General features: G+C 54.7%; 1 protein-coding gene across 2 annotated transcripts in view; it reads right to left on the bottom strand.

Annotated features, from left to right (window-relative positions):
* The window catches only part of Aatk (apoptosis associated tyrosine kinase), a 39,774-nt gene extending 31,769 nt beyond the window's left edge, over positions 1–8,005 (bottom strand). For both annotated transcript variants that reach the window (XM_045159360.1, XM_004655263.2), the window contains exon 1: positions 7,899–8,005. In XM_045159360.1, coding sequence (XP_045015295.1) covers positions 7,899–7,980 — 82 coding nt within the window. In that variant the 5' untranslated portion in view covers positions 7,981–8,005. The remainder of the gene's footprint in view (positions 1–7,898) is intronic.
* Positions 8,006–25,049: the final 17,044 nt, after the last annotated feature.

Here is a 25,049-nt window from a genome sequence, read left to right as displayed (position 1 = left end):
CTAAGTGTACTGGGGACACCTGAATCAAACATCTCACCACAGGTCCCAGGCCAGAAGACAAGTACTCAGGACACACACTGGCTCTGGATGTCTTTCGATGGGACTTTCAGGGAAAACAAAAACCTAAGATGGATGGCTAATTCAGGCTCCAGAGTACCCCTCTGAGTAGAGAGCGCTGGGCAGCCTCAGCAAGGGGCAGCTCTGGGCCTGCAGGCCGGCAGGGTGAGCCTGTGCTGCTGGCACAAACCCAAGAGTCAGCCCAGGGGCTGGAGTGGGCTGTCCCTCATGGTCATCCACCACCAGGGAGACAGGAAGTGTCGCTCAGAAACACCCGCTCCGTGCCAAAAGAATTCCAGGCAGCTTCTGCCGGGCGTGGCGGCGCACGCCTTTAATCCCAGCACTTGGGAGGCAGAGGTAGGAGGATCGCCGAGAGTTCGAGGCCACCCTGAGACTACATAATGAGTTCCAGGTCAGCCTGAGCTAGGGTGAGACCCTACCTTGAAAAACCAAAAAAAAAAAAAAAAAAAAGATTCAGGCAGCTCCAGATCAACATGAGGATGTGCACCGACCAGCAGCCGGTAAGTGGGTAACGAAGTGGTCAACCGGCTCTCTGGAGGAAAGAGGGTGAGTGTGCCGGTCCCGCCACCCCCAGGCTGGGGAGAGATGCACGCCGGGCCTCATGCTGCCCCCACCAGACAGAACATGACAGCCAGGAAGTGGACAGGCCAGGAACTGTCACCAGGCACAAAGCTGAGGAAGGCAGACGGAATCTGCTGCTCCCAAGTGACCAAGAAAGAACTCCTATGGCATCCTCATGGGTGGCTTTAGGTGGCCAAGCAGCCCCAGAAGACCTCAGGTCCCCAGTCATTCGGAAGAAGCAAGTAGGCCCCGCTGCACTTTTGAGAGGAGACCCCCTGCGGGGTCTGTGGAAAGCACACGTGTGGGGCCCTGCAGTGTGCATATCCATAAGAATGGGGTGGGGGGTTCCTCGAGACAGACCTGTGACTGTGCTTCTAGAAGCTGCGGACAGGGCTGGTCAAAGAAACAGGGAGGGCAGATTCGAGGTTGCTAAGACAGGGAGTGGGCATGGGAAGTCATGATTAATGTGGGGAGATAAAAAGGTCCCAAACAGGTTATGGTGATGGTTGCACAACTGTGAACATACTAAAAGTATGGATGAACGTGTGGTATGCAAATTAAATTGCAGTAAGGGGAGGGAGGGAGTAAGTAGGAGGAGGCTGCAAGCAAGAAAGAGGGAGGGAAGAAGGCTGGCAAGCTTCTCCAGAATGTTCCCAGAAGCTCCAAGAGGGGCAGCTCCAAACTGGACTTGTCCAGGAGAAGATTCCTCTGCTGTTCTATTTGCAGGTGGAACATTACTCAGAGAGTGTGAGCGAAACACCATGGCCTGCAGAGGCCTGGGACAGCCCTGTGGTGGCCTTGTAGGACAAGGCCAAGGGAGCCACCAGGGCTGGGAGTACAGTCACAGCTAGGGCAATACCACCAAGTCACATATCTGCCTGTGTGTCCCATTCAGCAGGAAACTGGGGGACTCCAGGAAACCCCACACATGCAGCTTCCGCGCACAGCATCTTGTCTCTAGTCAGCAAACAAAAGAAATAAGCTGGTGGCCACTACACCCTTCTACCTAGTGACAGCCTGTTTAGGCTCCCTTCCGTCCCGGCCCTCAGGCTGGCCCAGCTGCCCTGAGCAGGTTGCAGGCTGCAGAAACAGCAGGGGCCAGGGCTAAGTGAAGCATCAGGTCCCTTGCTGGAAGGACTGAGTTTCGGAGCCTGGGGTCCAGCTCAATGGTGAGTACTTGCCAAGCATGCACCAGTTTTTAGGTTCCAACCCCAGTATGAGAGAGAGAGAGAATGACTTTTAAGACCATAGGGATACAATGTGAGGCCAGAAGCTCTACTCAACACTGTATCCTACTGAGACCCTGACAAGTTCAAGAACGGTGTCCACTGACATCCCACTGGCCTCAAAGCTCAGCCTCAGGGCACAGGATGGCCTTGTCAGAGCCTAGGTCTGGAATTCTGGCTCCCCACCCCCTGTCTGGCTCACAGGGTGGAAAGATCATCCCCCAGCAAGCCCAAGGCCAGCTGCTCAGGGCTGCTTTGAAGCCAAGTGTCCAAACCAGTGACAAAGGTCCCCGAAGACCCTGATGGGTGGAGCTGGACTCCATTCCTCAGAAAGTAAGGGCAGGTGTGGCCGTCCCACCTCTTCTTACCCCTGTGTGACAGGTGACCCCAGCTCTCTGACCTGCTCACCGCAGAGGCCCTATCCACTCTAGGGCCTGCCATGTCCTCTGTCGGGCTCCTTGCCAGAGCGAAGTCCTCATGATCAGTGTTTCCACCCCCACCCAGAGCCGGTCAGGGCAGAGCAGGCTGTGTCCTCCCCAGACCCCCACATACCGGGCTCTGGCCGCTGCTCCGGTGTGGCTCCAGCTTCGCTCCACCCACAGTGACTTTCAGAAGGACTCTACCCTACCCCACCCTCATGCCCTGGCCCCCTGACTCAGGCCCTAGACCTGGCAGGGGACATTGTGTGACGCTGCCTCCTGTGACAGTCCTCAGGCAACCGTCCACCCAGACTAGCGGCCTGGGAACTGGCTCCAGCCGCGTCCGCTGCCCTCATTTCCTCTGCCGGCTTCCTCTGCAGGGGGGTGGGGAGGCCACAGCCTGGTCCCACTGCAGTTAGTTCCTCTGTGATGAGCAGGCGGGGCTGGGCCTGGAGGGTCCCAACACCATAGCCCCACAGGAACCCTGGCCAAGTGTGACATGTGACAAGGGTCAGGGGTAACACAGGGGTCTCTCCACCACAGGCATGGCTCAGACAGCCCACTCTGTCCACACCCTCTGGGAACAGTACAGTCTGAATTGGGCTCACCTTTGGCTGACCCTTAGCCTCCACCCTAAAAGCCAGGGAGAGTGAGGTGACCATAGGCCCAGGAAGAGGGCCTGACAGGGGCCAGGTGCGGCCCACTCTCAAAAGGACTCCATGAGTGGAGGGCACATGGCTTGGGACATCAGCCAGCTCATCGCCACCCACCATGTTCAAGCTGTCATCTGGGTGAGCTGGGCTCCCCGGGCCGGCGGGGGCGGGGAGGGCTTTGCATCTATGTCTCAGGGCTGCTGAGGCATAGTGCCCTGAGCTGTGGCTTCCACAAGAACAAGTTCTCCCACTGCAGAGGCAAAGCTCAGACCTGGAGGTGTTGGTGGCTCCCAGTGAGGTTTGGCGAGGGGCCTTGCTGACTGGTCCAGCTCAGGGACCTGGTAATCCACCTGTGGCCCTGTCACTCTAGCCTCTGTCTCCTCTTCAGGTGACTTCCTCATTGGCCTGTGCCCTCTTGCCACCAGGACTCTAGGCATTGGATTTAGGACACATTTGGCCTTAGTAGGACCTCACCTGAGAGGATCACATCTTCAAAGCTGGGGAGATGGCTCAGCAGGGAAGAGAACTTGCTATGCAAGCATGAAGGTCTGACAGGTCTTGACTAACCCTGAGTTCAATTCCCCAGCACCCATGTAAACAGATGGGCATGGCCACACGAGCCTGTACCCCAGTCCAGTGGGGAAGTGGAAACCAGAGGATCATTGGCTCTCGCCAGGCTGACTGAAAAATGGTAGTTCCAGGTTCAGTGAGAAACTTTGTCTCAAGGAATCACATGATGAGCAAAAGAGGAGAGCGCCTGACGTTCTTCTCTGGCCTCTGCACACTCGCCCACGAGGTGATCCTATCTGCGCGCTCACACACACATACACGAGTACACAGACAATATACACCACACACACACGTGTGTGTGCATGTAAATGAAAAAGAGAATCGCACCTTCAAAGACCCTCTTTCTAAATAAGACCCCATCCTGGACGGGTACGGACCTGGGACGACACCTCTCAAGGTAGCACACGGTGCAGAAGAGCCCCTCCAGGTGCCCACACCCAAGGGAGGTCCCCAGAAAGGGGCCTGCATACTAAAAGTACAAGACTACACGGCATGTGCACATGAGATGCACGTGTGTACAGGCATGTGTGTGCATAGACACATCAGTGCTAGTGTGGCACAGCAGACACGTGTATGTCCCAGGTGCGTGTCTGTGTGTGAGTGCGTGTCTGTGTGTGCGTGCGTGTCTGTGTGTGAGTACATGTCTATGTGTGAGTGCGTGTCTATGTGTGTGAGTGCGTGTCTGTGTGTGAGTGCATGTCTATGTGTGAGTGCGTGTCTATGTGTGAGTGCGTGTCTATGTGTGTGAGTGCGTGTCTGTGTGTGAGTGCGTGTCTGTGTGCACCACACACGCACAGGAGCCTGTGTGCCTGTGTGTGTGGATGTGCTGTGGGGGATGGCACGTGTCTTTCTGCCTCCTGCCGGGGGTTCTGTGATCCCCGCCAATGCTTTTCCTGGGCTGGCCCCTGGAGAGGCAGCTTACTTGTGGACACTGACAGCCAGACATGGGTATCAGCAACTGTCATCGGGCCCGCCACGCAGGGTGACCAGCCAGAGGTGGCGACTGCCCGCTATGCCCAGTGTTTCTAGAGGTTCAGGCAATGGGCGCCTTCCACCAGGACCTGGGGCTCTCTCTGCGTGAGCAATGTTTCAACTTTCCAGTTGCCGGAGGTAAGGCAGTGACCAAGACTTTTGGGGACTCATTTTTAAGATGCTCCCCCTCAGCCCAAGCCCCAAACATACCCATTCATGTGATGCTCAGACCAAGCCTGGTCTGGAGTGTGGCCCCTCTTCTGTCACATAGTCACCGTGCCCAGGCACATGTAGACACTTCCCTTGGGGTCTCCACATAAGAGAGGACTTGGGCAAAGGCCAGGATGTGAGCTGAGGGGTTGGGAACAGTCAGCAGTGGGGAGCAGTAGGAGCCAGCCCTCCTTTAGCTCCCATAAGCCCCCACTGTGGCCTTGAGGTCCACAGTGCCATCTGTCCCAGGCTTGACCCGGCAGGGCCACTTTGGCCAGTCCTGCTATGAGCCCATTCTCAGTCAGTGCTCCAAACGTCCCATATGGCCACCTCAGAAAGGGAAACTAGGGTCAGGAAGGGCCCGTCAGGAAGGGCTGAATGGCATGAGTGCACACCCAGCCACCAGTGTGTAGGGCAGCCCCAGGACACCCGAAACTTCAGGTTCCTCCAGGGGAAGCCCTGATGAGTCAGTGCCATAGCACCCCACGCCACTGCCGCCGACACCAGGGACAATGCTGGGCCCAGAAACCACAGTGTCCTGACTGAGGATTGCCACGTGCTCAGCGCCTCAACTACATCTGGTCCACTGAGGCTGGATTGAGGTGAGAAACAAGGTCAGCCCCCTGCCCCGGGCAGTGGGGGGAGAGCCAGCTCTGCTCTCCCAAGGTCAGCATGCTTCCCTCCCAGGCTGGCGTCACTGCTCCTCTTCTCCAGGACCCGTCCACATCACCCCTCATTTCCTGCCACCTGTGCCTGTCCACTCGGATTGCAGAAGGTGAGGCTTCCCCGTGCAGGGTGGTCTCGGGAGGTTGAGGGGCTTCCCAAGACCATAGTGCTGAGGTCACTGGCTGCACCAGCCAGGAGACCCTCCATAGTCACCTACTTCCTGGGTGTCAGGGAGTCCAGGGAAGAGCCAGAGCCCACCGAAGGCTCTTCTGGGTGCTTATCTGGCCAGCCTGCATCACCCCAGGAATGCACTCAGCCCCTACCCCCAGAACCTTGTCCTGCCCAGTGTGGCTGTGATGGCAAAAGATGCAGACAGACCTCCAGAGTGGTGACTGCCTCTGCTTTAATTCAGCCCCTTCTCTCCCAGACATGGCCACACCTTCACTGTCACCATTGCTGCCACCTCTGTGGGGACATAAAAACCCGGCAATGGGTACAAGGGCAGGGACAGGGTCCACAGGGACTGCTGAGCATCCCGGTAAACTAACTCCTGGGGCCACGAGCCTCCCCTGTGACAGGCCACCGGCGCCATCTCTACTCACTGGGAGATGAAGACAAGCCGGCAAGCCACTGTGGTGGGGAGGCCTCAGGACCAGTTGGGACCCACGAGCCCCCCCATGCCTCCCAGCCCCCCCCCCCACCAATGGCTCACCAAGCACATCCCCTCACTCAGACCTGGCCACAGCCATCACCACACCACTTTGCAGATGCGGAAGCGGAGGCTCGGAGGGGACCTCGGGCTCTGAATGTGACGTGTTTGGCGGGAGGGCAACAGCTCTCACCTCTCCTCCCTGCACGAGTCCAACGGGGTCCCAGCAGGGTCCCCACGTGCCATCACCACCATCCGGGTCAGAGGGTAGACGCCACCAGCACTCGCGGGCCCACAGCTCTCAACAGACCTCCCCTTGCCTACAACAACGTTTTCCCCTCTTAGGTCATCAAATAACACACTGTAATTACACTGATCAACTGTGCGAAAGTGCAAGAGCCGCAAAGAGCTGCTGTGTCTCTGAGATGGGGGAAGGGCACTCCTGCCCTGACACACCAGAGGAGGGAGGGGTGACGAGGCACCAGAAAGGTCTGGATCCAGCAGAAGATGCCAAAGAGATGATGGGTGTGGGGGGCGGGGGTCATAGGGATTCCTCCCTGCTGTGCCCTCAGCCAGGTTCCACCCCCCACCCCAAAACTTCCAAGGCCATGCTTGTCTGGAGTCTAGAACAACCTCCCACAGGAAAGACCAATGCCTGCTGCAGGGACTTCCTGCGGCCCAGTGCTGCCCCCTGGATGCTTGTCCCTAAAAGGCGGTGTGGGCCTGGGGCTACTGAGCAAAGCCACCTCCAGCCCAGCCAGGTCTTGGCAGGTCATTGCTGCTACTGCTGCTGCTGCTGCTGAGTCCGGGCCTTTGCCTCCATGATGAAATGGTGACCTCTGCACCCCTCAGGTCACCCAGGAAGTCCTTTCGGAGTAGGGGACACCCATTACCCTAAGCCAAGCAGACAACCCCCTCAGCTCCCCTCCCCAGGAGCAAATGCCTCCAGACCGGGCCCTGCCCAGGGGACCCCGTGTATCAACGCATCTGCTGGCCTGGCTCCAGGAGGGAGACCCGGGAGAGCCATCACGTGTGAGCCCGGCTTTGTTTGGGCTGTGCTGCCCGAGCCAGAGCCCTAGGGACATGTGGGTGGGACTTCACACCCCTGGACAGGGGTTCATGTCCCTCCCACCCAGGCCAAGCAGGGTGGGGGTTGAAAACACATGGGGTGTCTTGCTGACCCAGCCTCCTCTGCCCACCCTAGCTAACCATGGTCGGGGAATCCCAATAAACATGCCCCTGCCCTGACCACTGGCCTGGTGAGGCAGGAGGCCCTGGTCCCACGGTCTTCTGCAGTGAGGCTGTCAGCCCTGCCTGCTCCTCACCTGCTGTCTGAGCTCCCCTGGAGGCCGGCTCTAGGCCTTTCTCTGGTAGGCTCAGGCTTTGGGCCTCCCATAGCTCCCACCTCCCCCACAGGCTGCCAGGGGGCTGGATACAGGGATTCCAGGAACCAGCTCCAGGCCTGGGAAGGGGCCTCCTACATCAAGGCATGGCCAAGCAAGAGCCCCCACAGCAAGCCTGGGTCCCCACCTGGCAGATAACTCCGCACCTCCCCAGGGCCCTGAGTCCTGGCAACCTCTCTCCGGGACACCTGGAGCCAATACAGGCCCTCCTGTCCCAGTTACCTGCGCCAGGGAGACATCCAGAGACACGGGGGCCGCTGCTGCCAGCCAGCGCTGGAGGAGCAGACTGTGCAGGGTCTGGCCCCAAGGCCTGCCCACCTCCGGAGACCTGTAGTGGGTTCAATCGCTGGTCCCTCTTCTTCTGCGGGGACTCGGGGTGGAGAAAGGGTTAATTTCCAGGCAAAATGGGAAAACGCGGCTCCAGCAGCATCATGTCGGCAGTGGGGAGACAGGTGGGGGGGCAGCCGCGGAAGGGCGCCGCGCAGACTCACCCGGGTCGAAGTGGGAGCTGAAGGCGAAGCTGGGGTTGAAGAAGGACGACGACATGGCCAGCGCCAGCAGCGCAGCGGGCATCCCCCGGCGGGCAGGCGGGCGCTGCGCTCAGGACGCCCGGCGCCCAGGCCCGTGCCCCGGCATCGTCCAGCGGCCGCCGCAGGTGCGGAGCGCCCGGCCCCCGCGCCCAGCGCCCCCAGCCACCGCTGCAGCGCGGGCACCGGTGGGGGCGGCGACAGACGAAGCGCCTCCGCCCGCCGCCGCGGCGCCGCGGGGCTCCGGCTGGTGCAGTCCGAAAACACGCGGGAGCGCGCGAGAGGGGGGGACGGAGGCGGGAGGGGGATGGAGGCCGGGGTGCACGGGGTGGCTGGCGGCAGGGGACACGGAAGCGGGGTGGAGACGAGCGAGGGGGACAAAAGGAGGCCAAGGGCTTTGGGGGGACCGCCGAAGGAGGGGTGGAGGCTGGGGGGTGGGTACGAGGAGGACTGGAGCACGGAGGCTGGGGGACACCCGGGATGCTATGGTGGAGGCAGTGGGGGGCTCAGAGGCTGTGGGGTCCAGGCGGGGGCTACGCGGCAAGGGGATACCATAGGGCCACAGGGCGGGCGGGACGGGGTCCAAGGGCTGGAGGCAGGGATTTGTAGAGGCCTTGAGGGGCGCAGAGGTCGGCCGGTGGCGGGACACCGAGGCCGCGAATGGGAGCGTCCTGAGATCAGAGACCTTGGTGGCACAGCCGCCGTGGGCGCACGGGCCAACGGTCACGGTCGTGGGCGCTGTGATGGAGGCAAAGGGTCACTTGCGGGGGTCACGATTGGGAGTGGGCATGGAGTGGGGTTGACTGATGGAAGGAGGGGCGGTGCACGGAGACAAGTGGGGGAAACGGACAGCGCACAGGGTACGCGGGGGTCACTCGCAGGCTTCAGAGGCGCCAGCGCTGGTGGAGCTGTTTTCTGCACAAACCGCCTGAGGCTGTGCCACGCTGTGACGCCTCCGCACCGAACAGCCGGGCGCTGGGGGCGGCGGCGGCGCCGGGCACCGAGGCTGTGCCCTCCCTTCCCCCTCCCGCTGGAGCGCCATCTTGCAGCGTTGCTGCGGAGCTGCGGGGCCTGGCATAGGCAGAGGCAGGAAGAGGGGCAGTCACCTGCAGGGCTGTTGGATCTGGGCAGGGTTAAAATGTACCTGTAATTCCACTGATTTTTTTTTTATTTTTTACTTATTTATTTGTTTAAGAGAGATAAAGACTCCGAGCGTATATGGGCGCACACCAGGGCCTCCTGCCACTGCAAACAAACTCCAGAGCAGATGCCACTTTGTTCATCTGGCTTTACATGGGTACTGGAGAACTGAACCTAGGCCTTCAGGCTTTGCAAGCAAGCGCCATTACTAGCTGAGCATCTCTTCAGCCCTCCATTCATTTTTAACTAGTTGCCAACTCCCGTGGGGGCCTCAAATGAAGGGAGGAGTCCTGTGGGGATAAATGCCTAAAGAGACACATCAACGGTGTTTTGACAGGAGGGTCAGCAGGGACAAAGACAAGGTGCTCAGACCCAGCAGAGCTTGGGGTGCCAGGACCTACTCTGCTTTTTCTCGGGTAGCCCCTTATGAAGGAGGCGTCTATCCATGTGGCTTGTTTGTTATCCACCCCCAGGTACAGCTCAATGGAGCATTCACCCACCCTCCAGCAAGAGACCTCTACTTCCTGTGTGGGCATCCAGGCCCCAGGAGGCCAGAACATCCAGAATCTTCTTCCTGGCACTAAAGGCATGCTGACTGGTGCTCTTAGGGGCTTTGCCCCACAGGTTGCAGTGGACAAAGGAACCACAGGTCAGGTAGCTAGGGGAGGCCCTGCTTGAAAACACTGTCCACCTTGTCCACTCTGGCTCACAGGCCATCAGATGGTGGGGATGGGTCACCTCCCAGAACAGGCTGGCAAGAAGGCTCCTTGAGGGCTGTGGTCCAGAAATGCTCATATGAGGAACAGCTGGATCCCAAGGGCCAGTACTACCAGTCCCCAAGTGGAGGGTTCCACCTGTGCCCACCTGGAAGACATCTCCAACCCCTGGACTCAGGTAGGGAGAGAGGACCAGCTCTTCAGGTTGGTGCCAGTTTGGGGCTTCCCATGTTGTCCCTGCCTGCCATGGCTAGCCTCAGTGACCCAGCATTCCAGCTCAGTCGGAGGGCCAGTGGGCTCAAGAGTCTGTCTGTGACCATGGGATATTTTTTATAGTCGTGGAAAATGTTAATAAAAAATTGAGGGAAAAAAAAAAAAAAGAATCTGTCTGTGAACGCACTCAGCTGGTCCAGATCTCGGAGGCTTCCGAGTTTCAGATCTTGAACAGGATAGGCAGAGCCAGACCTTCCAGGCTAGAGATGACCACTGGCTACTGGCCCAGAAACTGGCTCCAGCACACCTAAATGAGAGGACCCTAAGGATGTAGCCCTCCTCTGTCCCCTGACCAAGTAGGACCCCTCGGCCTCTCCAGCATCTATGCACAGGCCATAACATGAGGGGGGCCACCCACCCAAATGACCGTGTCCAGAAGCCTTGGGGCCACAGTATGGAGGTGACAGAGGCTTTAGCGCTGATGGAGAACATGGTGCAGTTTTGTCCCATGTGAGGGTGTCAGAGACACCTCTCCTAAATGCAGCTGACCCCAGGATATGGCTTGGCAGGAAGTCATGTTGATGGATGAGGTGGTCCATCCAGGAGACAAAACTAGAGAGGAGGTCCCGAAGTAGAAACCTGGGATGTGATGGGGAAAAGGAGGAAGAGTTGACTGCAAGCCTTTGGGGTGTTTAGAGGATGGGGAGCTGGGCCCCAAAGACAGTAAGGCAGTGAGGCACCCACCTTGGAAGCAATATTGGGGAACACCAAAAAATTTAGTAATGAGATGAAGGGGTAACTGGCATGGGCTGTGTCACTCGGTGCAGTGTTGTTGGTCACAGGCAGGGCTGAAACTGACTTGTGGCCACAGTGGAAGGAAGAGGCCAGTGACAAAGGGCCACAGAGCGTGTGATCCTTCTGTGTAACATGTCCAGAGCAGGCTAAGTAAGCCCTGGGGGGACCAGCAGGCTAGAATCCCATAACAGGGAAGTGGAGGTGACCACAGGATTTCTTTTTGAGGTGATGAAAAATGTTCTGAACGTAGAGATGACAAGGTCAGTGAACACTAAATAGCACTGGCCCGACATGCAGGTGCAGGGCATGTACCTGTGGTCTGGGCACTCAGGCCGAGGTGGGGGGATCGCTGGAGCCAGGAGTCAGTGCCAGTTTTTATCATCTCAAAACACAGAAAACACCCAGGCACGCCCTTAATCCCAGCGCTCAGGAAGCAAAGGTAGCAGGATCTCGTTTGAGTTCGAAACCAGCCTGGGACTAGTTAGTTCCAGGTCAACCTGGGCAAGAGTGAGACTCTATCTCAAAAACAAAACAACACAATCCCCACACACACACCAAACGCACAGCAAAAACCCTCCACTGAATTGTAGACTTTGAAATAGTGAGGGAAGCCGGGCGTGGTGGTGCACGCCTTTAATCCCAGCACTCGGGAGGCAGAGGTAAGAGGATCGCTGTGAGTGCGAGGCCACCCTGAGTCTCCATAGTGAATCCCAGTCAGCCTGGGCTAGAGTAAGACCCTACCTCGAAAATACAAAAAAAAAAAAGTGAGGGGTTTTTGTTTGTTTACTTGGTTTTAGATAGGGTCTCATTTATCCCAGGCTGGACTCAGGCTCACTATGCAGCCCTGAGGATGACCTTGAGTCCTTGAATTACTGATCTTGCTTTAGCCTCTGAGGAGTGCTAAGATTATGGGTGTGCACCACCATGTCCAGCCGAATGGGGAGTCTTATGGTATGTGAATTACATGTTAATAAAGCTGATAGAAACAAACCTAGTGATCAAGTAACTATGTTTTTGTTGTTTTTATTTTAATACTTTTATTTATTTATTTGTAAGCAGAGAGACAGACAGAATGGGCTCACCAGGGCCTCCAGCCACTGCAAATGAACTCCAGATGCAAGCGCCACTTTGTGCATCTGGCACTGGGGAATCAAACGAAGTCCTTAGGCAGTACAGGCAAGCACCTTAACTGCTGAGCCATCTCTCCAGCCCAAGTAACTGTGTTTTGATGCAGCATACAGGGTCTCTCCTTGTGCGCTTCTGTGTTTACCAGGCTCGCTGGGCTACAAGCTTTCAGGAGGGAAGGGGTCTCCCATCTCTGCTGCCCGCTTTACCAAAGGAGCCCTGGGATTAGAGACGCCTGCTACAGGCTCCGGCTTTACATGGGTTCCAAGGCGTCACGCTCCGGTGCTCATGCAGGACAAGCACTTTATCCACGGAGCCCTCTCCTCAGCCCAATGTATAAACACTGTTTGTTTCAAGGTAGGATTTCGCTGTAGCCCAGGCTGACCTGGAACTAACTCTAGTCCCAGGCTGGCTTTGAACTCATAGTGATCCTTCTACCTCAGCCTCCCAAGTGCTGGGATTAAAGGCGTGCACTACACCAGCCAGGCCTGATTCTTTTTTTTTTTTTTTTGAGGCAAACCCAACAGACTGGCCTTATTTTGTTTGTTTGTTTAAATTTATTTGAGAGTGACAGAGAGAGAAAGAAGCAGATAGAGAGAAAGAGAGAGACAGAATGGGCGCAGCAGGGCCTCCAGCCACTGCAAACAAACTCCAGACACATGCGCCCCCTTGTGCATCTGGCTAACCTAGTCCTGGGGAACGCAGCCTCAATCAGGGTCCTTAGGCTTCATAGGCAAGCACTTAACCGCTGAGCCTTCTCCACCCCTCTTTTTTTTTTTTAATTAAAGAGAGCAGGAGTGAGGGAGAGACAATTGGCGCACCAGGTCTTCAGCCACGGTAATCACACTCCAGACGCGGGCACCACCTAGTGCACGTGTCAGCCTTGTGCACTTGCATCAGTGCTCACGTAAAGCCAGAGGTCACGTGCTGCAGCAGCAGGAGGCCCCCGCACGCCACGTGCTTTCATGCACTCGGAGTCTCTCTCCCTCTCAACACATATTTTAAAAAAGTAAATAGCCGGTGTGGCGGCACACGCCTTTAATCCCAGCACTTGGAGGCAGAGGTAGGAGGATCGCCATGAGTTCAAGGCCACCCTGAGACTACATAGTGATTCCAGGTTCCAGGTCAGCCTGAGCTAGAGTGAGACACAACCTCGGAAAACAAAACAAAACAAAAAAATTGGTGGTTTGATTCATAAACTTACCTGTTCAGAATACTAGGTCCCCAGCTGGTGGCAATTTGGGAACTGGATGCTCCTGGAGGCGATGCCCTCCCCTTGCTGGTGCTTGGCACACTCTCCTGTTGCTATTCTCCACCTGATGTTGGCCAGAAAGTGATGCCCACCCTCTGCTCATGCCATGGTTCTTCCTGCCATCATGGAGCTTCCCCTCCAGTCTGTAATCCAAAATAAACCCTTTCCTCCCGTAAGCGGCTCTTAGTCAGGTGTTTTCTGCCAGCAACGGGAACCTAACTGCAACACAAACAGACCTATGTATGTATGTACAAATATGATGAATAAAATAGCCCAGTGTAGACTAAAGGTCGGCTCAGAGGTCGCTGAACCTCCAGAGCCTTAGACCATTGCCACTGCTCAAGATCCTGCCCCATTCTGAGTAGGGGCAGGGCTTGGGGACACAGCCAGGGGAGGACACAGCATAGTACTCTTTGCTGTCCAGGTCACAGAGGTGAAACCTTCTGCATCAAGCCAGGTCCTCCCTGGCCTGGGGTAGCTCTAGCAGAGTCCCCTGCAGCAGATTGAGACCCAGGGACACAGGAGTGAGTGGCAGAAGACAGGCAGGGGAGGGAAGGAAGGAGGCTAGGAAGAGGAACAGGAAGGCCAGGGAGGGGCCTCTGGGTATGCCCTGTAGTTGCCAGAAAAAAAAAAGGGCCACACAGTGGCTTGGAACCAGAGACACCACCCACCATCTCCCCGTGTCGGAAGCTGATGTCAGCGAGGCTACACTCCCTCCAAAATCACCCTGGTGAGGGGCTTCCTTCCTTGTCCTCTAGTTTCTGGGTCCCAGGTGTACCTCGGCTCTTGGTCTCATCATCACTCCAAATTCTGTCTCCTGTAATTACACGGTGTTCCGTGCGCCACCTCTCACAAAGCTGGCAGTCACTAGAGTGACAGACTACTGTAGGCCAGTCTGACCTCATCTCATGTGTGTGTGTGTGTGTGTGTGTGTGTGTGTGTGTGTGTGTGTGGTGCTGGCAATCAAATCCAGGATCTTTTACATGTTTGACCACTGAACTGCATCCCAGACACCCTGTAAACTTTATGTATTTATTATTTTGAGGCAGGGCCTCACTGTAGCCCAGACTTACCTGGAACTTAACTCTGTAGCCCCAAGTGGCCTTGAACTCATGACAGCCCTCCCACTTCAGGCTCCTGGTGCAGGGATTATAGGCATGAGCCACCATGCACAGTTTCTAGAAACATCTTAATCCCAAGGGATCATATTAGCATTTCTATGTGGTAGCCAGTCCACCTGGATTCAGTGCACAAACCCATCTAATGGGCACCATAGTGGTCATTCCAGCAGCACCCCAGCCTGCTAGGTCTACACCAGCAATGGGTAGGTACCCCAGACACATTCTCAGTTTTACCTACCCAGCTTCTAGTCCCAGCCCTTATTCAGTCCCAGAGCTGGATGTCCAAGGAGCACCGAGGGAAACTGAGGGAATGTAATAGTTGATGCTGCCCCGTGGGCCAGGGCCCTATGAAGGTAGGAGATGCCTGAGCGCCGCGATGACCCTCCTGCTCACTCTGTCCACTCCTGTGTTTCGGGTGGAGGACTGTCCCTCTCCTGCATGCGGGGTGGCCCTCAGCCTTGGAAAAGGCTTCACCCACCACAACTGTGCTTTGTAGGCAGGTAGCTTGGCTGGGTGCTGGATTTGCCAAAGTGATGCCAGCTGGTGATGCCAGCCTGTCAAAGATTCCCTGCCTCCACAAGAAGGCAAAGCTCTTACCCAGAACTCACAGTTGGCTAGGAGCCACCCTGCCAGGTCAGAGGGCACACCGCAATCAGGGTACTCTGTCCTTCCATGAAAATGGCTCCCTAGAAGACAGCACTCATCCCCTTCCCACCTCTTGAGTTACTAGCGGGGTCCAAGCTACACTTGCTGCTGCTCCAGGCAGGAGTGGAGCAGTGCCAGTCTCATGAGAACTTCTCCAGGGGGTCGGAGAAGCGACAGTTCCCCAGAGCTGTGAGCTAGTCCATATGGTCCCTGCTGCCAACTGCACCCAGAGCGGGGACCAAGGCTAGGGCAAAGGGGCCACTGGCGGTGGTGGTGGTGGGGCATCTGTCAGCCTGGAGCAGGTGCTGGCCCCAGGAGCCCTGGAGAATGGCTCAGACTCCAGCCGCCTTGCCCAGGGCCTATGCCATGCATCTGTGCCTTTGGCCAGGCAGACGAGGCCCCGCTGCTCGTTCCACACTTGCTTCTTGGCCTTTTGTTTTACTGAAAGCTTTCTTTCAGCCAGGTGTGGTAGGGCACACTTGTATGTATCCCAGCATTAGAGAGACAAAGGCAAATGGACAGCCTGGTCTACACAGAATTCCATGCCAGCCTACAAAGTAATATGCTGTCCCAAAAAGTGAAAATGAGCTGAGTAAAATAATGTAAAAGAATTCTTTCCCACTCTGCACAGTTCCTATTTTTATTGTGATAAAGTTCACATAAACATAACATTGACCATCTTAGAGTGGAGGAGCCCAGAGCACCAGCACCGTCACACCACTTTCTCTGAACCCCAGAAGGAAACGTCCCAGGATACACTCACTGCCCATCCCCCTCTCGGGCCTGGGCAGCTGCGCTTCGACTCTGTCCCTAGGGATTTGCCTATTCTGGACATTACTTAAAAAACAGAATCCTACTGCATGTCGTGTTTCCTGCCTGGCTTCTTTGGCCCAGTGCGGCGTTTCCAAGGGACTTCCAGATGGCAACGGGTGGCAAATGCATCCTTGTGGCTGGGTAAACTCCTGCAGGGTCAGTCACCAGTCTGCATGTCCACAAGAGTCAGCTGAGGGTGGGGACTGCAGTCTCCAGGGGAGGTGTTTTGACCCAGGGACACTGGGCTCGGTCAGGAGGGTGTTTCTGGAACAGAGGCAAGAGTGGCACTGTCTTTAACACAAAGTGCCAGGACTTTTCCTAAGGCCTAATAGAGGCCCAGTAGACAGTCAAGGAAGCCTCTGGAATGTCCTTAGCCCACGGACAAAATGAGCAGCGTCACCTCGTAACTGTGCAGAGTAGGGCGGAGGAAGTGAATCTTGGAGCACAAAGACCGCTGAAGGCAGGAGCCTGCTCAAAGAGAGATTGGTGATTTAGGGCCTGTCAGTATTATGGTACAACACCGTTTTTGAGATATAAAGACCAACAGTCTTTGGCCTAGAAAATAAGTGGACATAGCTAGGTGTGCTGGTTCACAGCCAACACTCCGGAGGCTGAGTAGGTCACTGCAAGTTCAAGGCCAGCCTGAACTACATAGTGAGACTTTCTCAAAAAAAAAAAAAAAAAAAAGCAGGGTCTGGAGAGACGGCTCGACAGTTAAAAGCACTTGCTTGTAAAGCCTGTTGGTCTGGGTTCAGTTCTCCAGTACTTACATAAAGCACAGAGTGGAACATGTGTCTGGAGTCCATTTGCTTCATCAGCAAGAGGCCCTCATTTCCCCATATGCTTCCTCCCTCTTTCCCTCTCTCTCTCTTTCTCAAACAAATAAACAAAAATGTTTTAAGGGGCTGGAGAGATAACTTGACAGTTAAAGACACTTGCTTGCAAAACATGACAGCCTGAGTTCAATTCTCCAGTGCCCATGTAAAGCCAGATGCACAAAGTGGCACATACATCTGGAGTTTGTCCACAGTGGCAAGAGGTCTTGGTGTGCTTACTCTTCCCCTAACATGCTTACAAATAAATAAATATGAAAAAAATATTTTTTAAAAAGGCAACTGCCTGCAGATCTTAACTGTTAAGCCTGCTTGCTCTTCTAAATTATAGCTCAAACAGTGGAACCTTTCCTTTCCCCCTTTCTAGCTCTTCCTTGGATAGTGGCCTAACCTGAAGCATGCTAGCCCCACACTAGATGTTCTCAATAAAATCTCCTTTCCTTACTTAAAAAAGAACCCAGGGGCTGGGGAAATGGCTTAGCGGTTAAGGCATTTTCCTTCAAAGCCTAAGGACCCTGGTTCTATTCCCTAGGACCCACATAAGCCAGATACACAAGGGGGCACATGCGTCTGGAGTTTGTTTGCAGTGGCTAGTGGCCCTGGTGCACCCATTTTCTCTTTCTCTCTGCTGCTGCCGCCTCCTCCTCCTCCTCCTCCTCCTCCTCCTCTTCTTCTTCTTCTTCTTCTCTCTCTCTCTCTCAAATAAATAAGCAAATAAAAAATTTTAAAAAATTGGCTGGAGATATGGCTCATTGGTTAAGGTTCAATTCCCCAGTACCCACATAAAGCCAGATGCAGAGTGGCACATGCATCTAGAGTTCATTTGCAGCAGCTAGAGGCCCTGGCACACCATTCTGACTGTCTGTGTCTGCCTGAAAATTAAAAAAAAAAAAGACCCAAGGGAGGAGGGAGGAAAAGGGAGGGAAATGGAGGTGAGGAAAGGGGAGAAAAAGAAAACAAAAGGACAATGAGGTTCTCCCCTAAATACAGCCATGAGGGACTTCTTGTGGGGTAGCCCTACTCCAGTCCCCACTGTCTCACTTTGGTGACAGCCCCTCCCTAGCAAGTGGGACAGGCAGCCTTTAAGGAGAGGAATACACAGAAGCCTCATTGGCCCAACAGAGTTCTACCTCTGTTATTTCAGGGCATCATGGGCTCCTGCAGAGTCTGACAGGCAAAAACAGCCTCTCTACCCTGGTCATTGGCTACAGGAGGCTCAAAACATCTATGGGCTCCTGCTGGCTTCTCAGATACCCTGGATAGCCTGTATCTACTGAGAGACCAGGCCAGGGCCAGTAGGACATCCACACCTGCCTCCAGCTGCCACAAACAGGATACACAAATTTCATCCACTTCACAGCTGGGAGGCCAGGCCTGTTAGCCCAGAGCAGCTGTTCCTTCTGCATCACGTCTTCTTGTACAGAAAGTGATGACAACTGGACAAATCTCAAGATACACAAAACCTGCCAAATCTAAATCACAAAGCAATAGGAAATCTCACTTGACCTATAATTGAGGAGGCTAATGAATCATACAAAATCTAACCAAGAAAAGCTTTGGGCTTGACATTTCCCAGAGTCATGCTCAAGGGCCTTGGTGAGCCCTCACAACAGTATCCAGGCAGGCTGCATTGTCATATTGACTCTAGAGACTCCAGGAAAGTGAGAAAACAAACAATATGAAGAACGGAAACCATTTTTTTTTCAGACTCCAAAAAAATGAGAGGGGTACTGCCTGACTCAACTCAGTGTTACCCTGATTCCAAAGCCAGCAAAGACACAATAAGAAGACCACAGACAGGCATCTCTGAGGAGCACAAATGTACAGATCCTCAACTAAACATTAGCCACCCAAATTCAGCAGCACCTTACAAGAACAGTTACCATGATGAGAAAGGGTTTATTCCCAGAATGCAAGGATGGTTCAATATATGTATGTATTACACCATGGTAACAGAAGCCACATGATCATCTCAATTGAGTTGGGAAAAGAAACTTAAGAAAATTCAACATCCCTTTTTAAAAAATATTTTTCTTTTTTGAGCCAGGTGTGGTGGCACACACCTTTAATCCCAGCATTTGGGAAGCAGAAGTAGGAGGACTGTCATGAGTTCAAGGCCACCCTGAGACAACATAGTGAATTCCAGGTCAGCCTGGGCCAGAGTGAGACCCTACCTCAAAAAATATTTTATTTTATGAGAGCAAGAGATTGAGAGAGAGAGAGAGAGTATGTGTGAGAGAATTGGCACACCAGGGCCTCCAGCCACCACAATCAAATTCCAGAAGTATGTGTCACCTTGTGCACATGTATCATCTTGTGTGTCTGGCTTACATGGGTTCTGGGGAGTCAAATCCAGGTCCTTAAGCTTTACAGACAAGCACCTTAATCTACAGCCCTTAAAAATATTTTTATTTATTTATTTGTAAGGAGAGAAAGAAAGAAGGGAGACAGAGAGAATGGACATGCCAGGGTCTTCAGCCACTACAAAAGAACTCCAGATGCATGCTTCACTTTTTAAATTTTTCTTTTTCTTTTTTTTTCTTTTCTTTTCTTTTTTTTTTTTTTTTTTTGAAGTAGGTTCTCACTGTAGCTCAGGCTGACCTGTAATTTGCTATGTAGTCTCAGGGTGGCCTTGAACTCATGGTGATCCTCCTACCTCTGCCTCCTGAGTACTGGGATTAAAGGTGTGCTCCACCACGCTGGGCCCAACATCCCTTTTTATTAAAAAATTATTTATTTATTTGCAAGAAGAGAGAGAGAGGGGAAGAGAGAAAGGGGGAGAGAGAAAATGGGCACAGCAGGGCTTCTCACCACTGCAAATGAACTCAAGATGCATGTGCCACTTTGTACAACTGGTTTTACATGGGCACTGGGGAATTGAACCCAGAGAGTCAGGCTTCATAAGCATCTTAATTGCTGAGCCATCTCTCTGGTCTCAATGACATCATTTGAAGCTCAAGGACGGACAAGAGTTTAATTGGCCCCAAATAGCTGCGATACCAGGAATGGCTTAGGCCTTTGGGAAAGTGAGCTGCTAAGACAAACTGGTGTACTCTTACTGTTCTGGGCTGCACATCCCTGGTATCTGCCCTGAGGTCCTAGACAACTCCCTACCTCACCCATGCCTGACCAGCCTGGGCCTCAATCTCCTCCAGAGGAAAGAGAGTTGGGAATTGTTGTCTTACCTTCCTGAGGTCTTTCTCTTTCTTGTAAGCAAAGGGAGAGAGGGAGGGAGGGAAAGAGGGAGGGAGGAAGAAGACAGCGGCTGGGCACACTAGTGATTCTTGCCACTGTAAACAACTTCCAGATGCATGTGCCACTTTGTGTGCATCTGGATTTATGTGGGTACTGGAGCCTTGAACCAGGGCCAGCAGGCCTTGCAAGCAAGTGTCTTTGATCACTGAGCAATATGCCCAGACCCTTCTTGCGGTCTCTCGAACAAGGATGACAATGCAGGCTGTCTGGAAAGCTGTTGTGAGAATCACTAAGCTCTTCTTGAGCCTTCTTCAGGGCATAAAACATCCCGCGGAAGATGCACTTCATATCACATTCACTGCCACCTTGACACAAATGTCACTTTCATTAGCAGATTTGAACCCTCACACCACACCAGAAACAGGCCACCCATGAGCCAGAGACCTCCGAGGGAAAGCCACACCCCATCAGCACACAGCCCTAACCTCCTTTCCGGGCCTGCCCAGCGCACCCATCCACAGGCTCAGGCTGGGCTTGGTGCTCTGTGCAGACGAGCAGAGTGAAGCCATCTGCCTCAGGCAGACGGCGATGAGCTGCCTAGTGTTCACAGCCAGCCTAGGGGCCTCATCTGCTCTCCCTGCCAGCCCCCCACCCCACCCCCCGCCACCAGGGGGACATATTATGATCTGCAGGGAGACAAAAGCTTGGAGAAACTGTCTGACTGACTTAATCTGGGATTCTCCTCAATTATACAGCCTGCAAACTGAAGACTTTGCTGGGCTGAGCTTCCCTCCTGGCCCAAATCCCCAACATGAACCTGGAACACACCCCTCCACACCCCACCACTGCCCACAGGCCAGGTCCCCACCCCTCAGAATCCCACCTGTCCACTGTAGGCTGAACCAGCCCTGATGGCCCTGGTGTGACATGGTCATCCTGTAAAGGGCAGGCAGTGACATCTACTCTTCCTGGGCTGCTGTCCCCACTCAAGATCAGGCGTCCTTATGAGCATCCCATCTTTTTGTGGGGAGCCCGAGGCAGGGGGAGGGTGGAGTCCTGAGTGTCGAACAACACTCAGATCAACTGCCCTTCTTTTCAGCTCGTGGCCATTGCACAGTGAGGTCTGTAGGATTGCAAGACCAGGTGAGTGGAGACGAGTCACAGCTGGGCAGGGGCATGAAGCCATCTGCCTGTCCCCCAGTACAGGATGGGCGAGGTCCTCCTCCTAGACAGAGCTGCTGTCCTCGGACATGAGACACCAGAGTACAGCCTGAGCTTGGGCCAGCTCAGTAGGGAGGAGGATAGGACACAGATGCCCCATCACTGGATTCAGGTCTAGCACCACCCACCAGGCAGCCTGGCCCCAGGTGACCAAAGCTCATTGAGCCCAGGGTTCTTCCACTACGTCGAGTGCTCTGCATACATGAGGAAGTCCCAGGCCTCTGGGCAGCTGGGGAGTGTCCTTCCAGACCTAGACAGGAGTACCTTCATCAACTGGAATGGAATCAAGCGGTGGCAGTTGTCGGGGAAGGGGTGCCGGAGTCCTGGGTCTGGCACACAGCACAGCTGCTTACCCACCCCACAGACCTGGTCATCCCCATTGACCTGCTGGTCTAGTGGGAAGTTGAGCCAGGACACAAGCACCGAGGCCCAGGGTCTGAGACCAAGGCCCCTCCCAACTCACAAAGCAGAGGGCCAGCCATCTGCAAACCTGGGGCACTTCCCCTCCCTGACCAGCACCCTCCCTGGACTGGGTACACCCCAGTGCATGCTCACCCTTTCCCCCATGAGGAGGCTGAGGCCATGGTCCGGGTGGCTCATGCAGACAGGGATGGGAGGATTGACTACAGAGGTAGGGGCAGCACCCAGGGGGTCAGGGGAGTCCCTCAGGGCCCTACTCCAGTGTGCCCCCACCATCCCCAGGGACAGCCCTGGAACAGTTTACAGCAGGTGCTGTGTGCAGCACAGAGCAAGCTCTCCCATTGCTAGGCCCACGCCTGCCCTGTCTCACAGTGGCTCACGGACAGGGAAACCGAGTAGGTTGAGTGTTTTCTGAAGCTAAGGAGTTTTTGAGCAGAGGGGAGGTGGCCAGGCAGGCTTGGGAAGCTCAACTGGGACAGAACCAGCATGGGAGTGGCCTGTTGGCCTACAATGCTCTCTGTGACTACCCTGAGGTCTAGATTATCCTGCTTCACTTTCACCCCAGCTGATGACCACAGGCCTGAGGGACCATCTAGGGGCTGGCATGGTGACATGGGAAGCAGCCAGTGGGGGAAAAAAAAGCCCCAAGGCATTCTTGCCCAGCTGTCAGCTTGTCTTCGCCTGCCTGGTCTAGTTAGCACATGGCTTCTGACAGGATTAGGAGGGACAGCTGATCAAGAGTTTGCTCAGACTTGGGCATCCAGCTGCTATGTGCTTCAGTTTCCCCGCTATGAGAGGTGGGATGATTAGAGGGCACCTGTTCAGTGCAAATTCCTAGGGGTCTCTCTCTGAAGAGACTGGGTTCAGGACAAACTGCAGGAGCTCATGAGCCCCTGAGCTCTGGTCTTCCGGTTCTCACGAAGGGCCTTCCACCAACTCGGAGCCCCTCCCAAGAGGCATCCATGACTACCCCTGGGAGGTGAAGGGTCTGCGTCACAAAAGGGTATTTACTACCGATCAGTTTCCTGCTTTACAACCTTAATTGCTCAAAACAGAGAACACTTTGCTGGGCATGCCTTTAATCCCAGCACTCGGGGGCAGAGGTAGGACTGCCATGAGTTTGAGGCCAGCCTGAGACTCTAGAGCAAATTCTGGGTCAGCCTGGGCTAAAGGGAGACCCTACCTTGAAAAAAAGACCATTAAATCGGGCTGGAGAGATGGCTTAGTGGTTAAGCGCTTGCCTGTGAAGCCTAAGGACCCCGGTTCGAGGCTCGGTTCCCCAGGTCCCACGTTAGCCAGATGCACAAGGGGGTGCACGCATCTGGAATTCGTTTGCAGAGGCTGGAAGCCCTGGCGCGCCCATTCTCTCTCTCCCTCTGTCTTTCTCTGTGTGTCTGTCGCTCTCAAATAAATAAATAAATAAATAATTTAAAAAAAAAAAGACCATTAAATAAATAGCAGTACCATGATGAACCCAGGTGAGGGGTCCCTGAGAGACTGCAAGGGATAAGCATGTACTGAGTGGACGATGCCATGGCCAGTTCCAGGAGGAGGCTGTAAGGGTGGATGCCACATGTGCCACGGGAATGGAAGAAAAGCAGCTTTAAGTGAACACTGGCCTCGTGTGTTTGTGGGTGTGAGCAGGGGGGGTCAGGGCGGGTGGGAAAGGCAGGATATGGTGGGGTTGTGGGTGGGTGTGCTCGACATCCACTTCTCTCTAGCTCACTGCGGGCACCCAGGCAGGGTGGTCCCACCTCAGCCCAGTGCTTAGCCCCTCAGGGGCCCCTCCCCAGTCTGCTCTGAGTCTGTCCTGTGTCCACAGCCAGGACTCAGACATGGCAGGTAGAGACCCGCACAGCCCCTGCCCTGGCCAGTGTGCTGGAGGGTGAAGGACTGTGCGTCCAGGGGCTCGGCTTGTCAGCACCTGCTCCCCGGATTCCTCCTCATCTCACCCCATGCTCATCTCCCGCAGTCGCTTTCCTTTCCTCCCAGCTCTTGAGAAAACCTAAGACACAGCGAATGTTACAGAGCGGTAGGAGATGGGAGGGCCAGTCCTTGGGTCTTGGTCCCACCCACACTCATGCAGCCAATGGGCTCTTTCTCAGGGCATAAGCACCACCTGTATGCTGGCGGCCTCCCCCGGGCCCAGGCCCCTCTCTGGTCTGGTGGTCCAGATAGGGGCGGCGGGGTGAGGAGCACCTGCCACTGTTCACAGGCAGTGGACGGCCCCTCCCGTGCTCTATCAGACACACCTGGCCCCAGGGCCTCCGCATGATGGACGGCTGCACAGGGCTGTTCTTCACTGTTTGTCTCCAAGGTCACACCGAGGCTGACCTTTACCCACTGTTGCATATCTCACAAGCCTTCAACATCTGTGCCTTCCTACACCTGCTTTCTCTTCCCTCACAGACCCTCCTGTCTCCCACAGGAACACTCCCATGCATTTTTATTTGTTTATTTGGGTGTGGTATGGGTGTACCCATGTGTGGTATGGGTGTACCCATGTGTGAGGTCAGGAGACAGCCTTGAAGTGCCTGTGCTCTTCTTCCTTCTGCTTTGAAGACAGGGTGTTTTGCCGCTGCAGATAAATGCCAGAGTAGCTGGCCCACAGAGCTGGGGCTCTCCTGGCTGCATCTTCCATTATCACAGGCACCTTGGGATCACAGATGCATGTGCCACTTTGCATCTGGCTTTACATGGGTGCTGGGGACGGTCAAACTTTGGTCAGCAGGCTTTGCAGGCAAACATTTAACTGCTGAGCAGTATCCTCAGCCCAGCATTTTTTTTTTTTATCAGCAAGCAAAGCATCAAGGACATGAGGTCTTGAGATCAGAGAGAGAAAAGGGCAACCTGAGAGCTGAGCATGATGGTGACATGCTTCTGTCACTTTCCAGTTAGTGACATGGCCGCAGGGCAGCTGTGGAGGGAGCCCAGCTATTTCCCCAGTGTCAGGACCTGTTGGGAAGGTAGGGCATTGGCCACAGCTGCCCTGCGGCTGCCAAGGAGTTCGGGCAGAGAACCCAGCCAAGGGCCCCAGACAACAGCCCACCTCCACACCCAGCCCAGACCCAGGATGTTGGTCCCTCAATTCTTCCCTAATTGCCCACCAGAAGAAAAGTGAACCTGCTAGGGCCAGGCATGGTGGCACCTATCTGAAATCCTAGCATTGGGAGACAATGGCAGGAGGACTAAGAGTTCAGGCCAGCCTGGGCTGCACAGTAAAACTTTATCTCAAGAGTGAACTGCTAGATCAGCAGTTACCAACAAGCTACAGCCAAACCTGGCCAGTGTCTTTTCTGCACCTGCTTTTTGAGATAAGCTGATCTACAGGACAGAAAGGCTGGCAGTGAACAGCGTGAGGATACACCGTATGAACACGATGGAGGAAAGGCAGCTGGCGCGGAGCAACTCCCAGGTAAGGGAGACTTGAGGAGAAGAATCTTTCCAGTCATAGAAACAGTTCATAGTGATAAAGGGTCAACTCGGAGAATCACAGTTGTTCTAAATGTGTATGCACCCAGTTAACAGTTTCAAAACGCATGAAGCAAAAATGATCAAGTGGAAATGAGCAAAGGATGGTGCACAAACATGGTGGGCAAGTTTAGCGTTTTTTAAAAAAAATTATT

The sequence above is a fragment of the Jaculus jaculus genome, chromosome 9 (assembly GCF_020740685.1).
Source record: "Jaculus jaculus isolate mJacJac1 chromosome 9, mJacJac1.mat.Y.cur, whole genome shotgun sequence".
Lineage (NCBI taxonomy): Eukaryota > Metazoa > Chordata > Mammalia > Rodentia > Dipodidae > Jaculus > Jaculus jaculus.
Note: the sequence above shows the minus strand (reverse complement) of the source record. Positions and strands in the feature narration are given on the sequence as shown.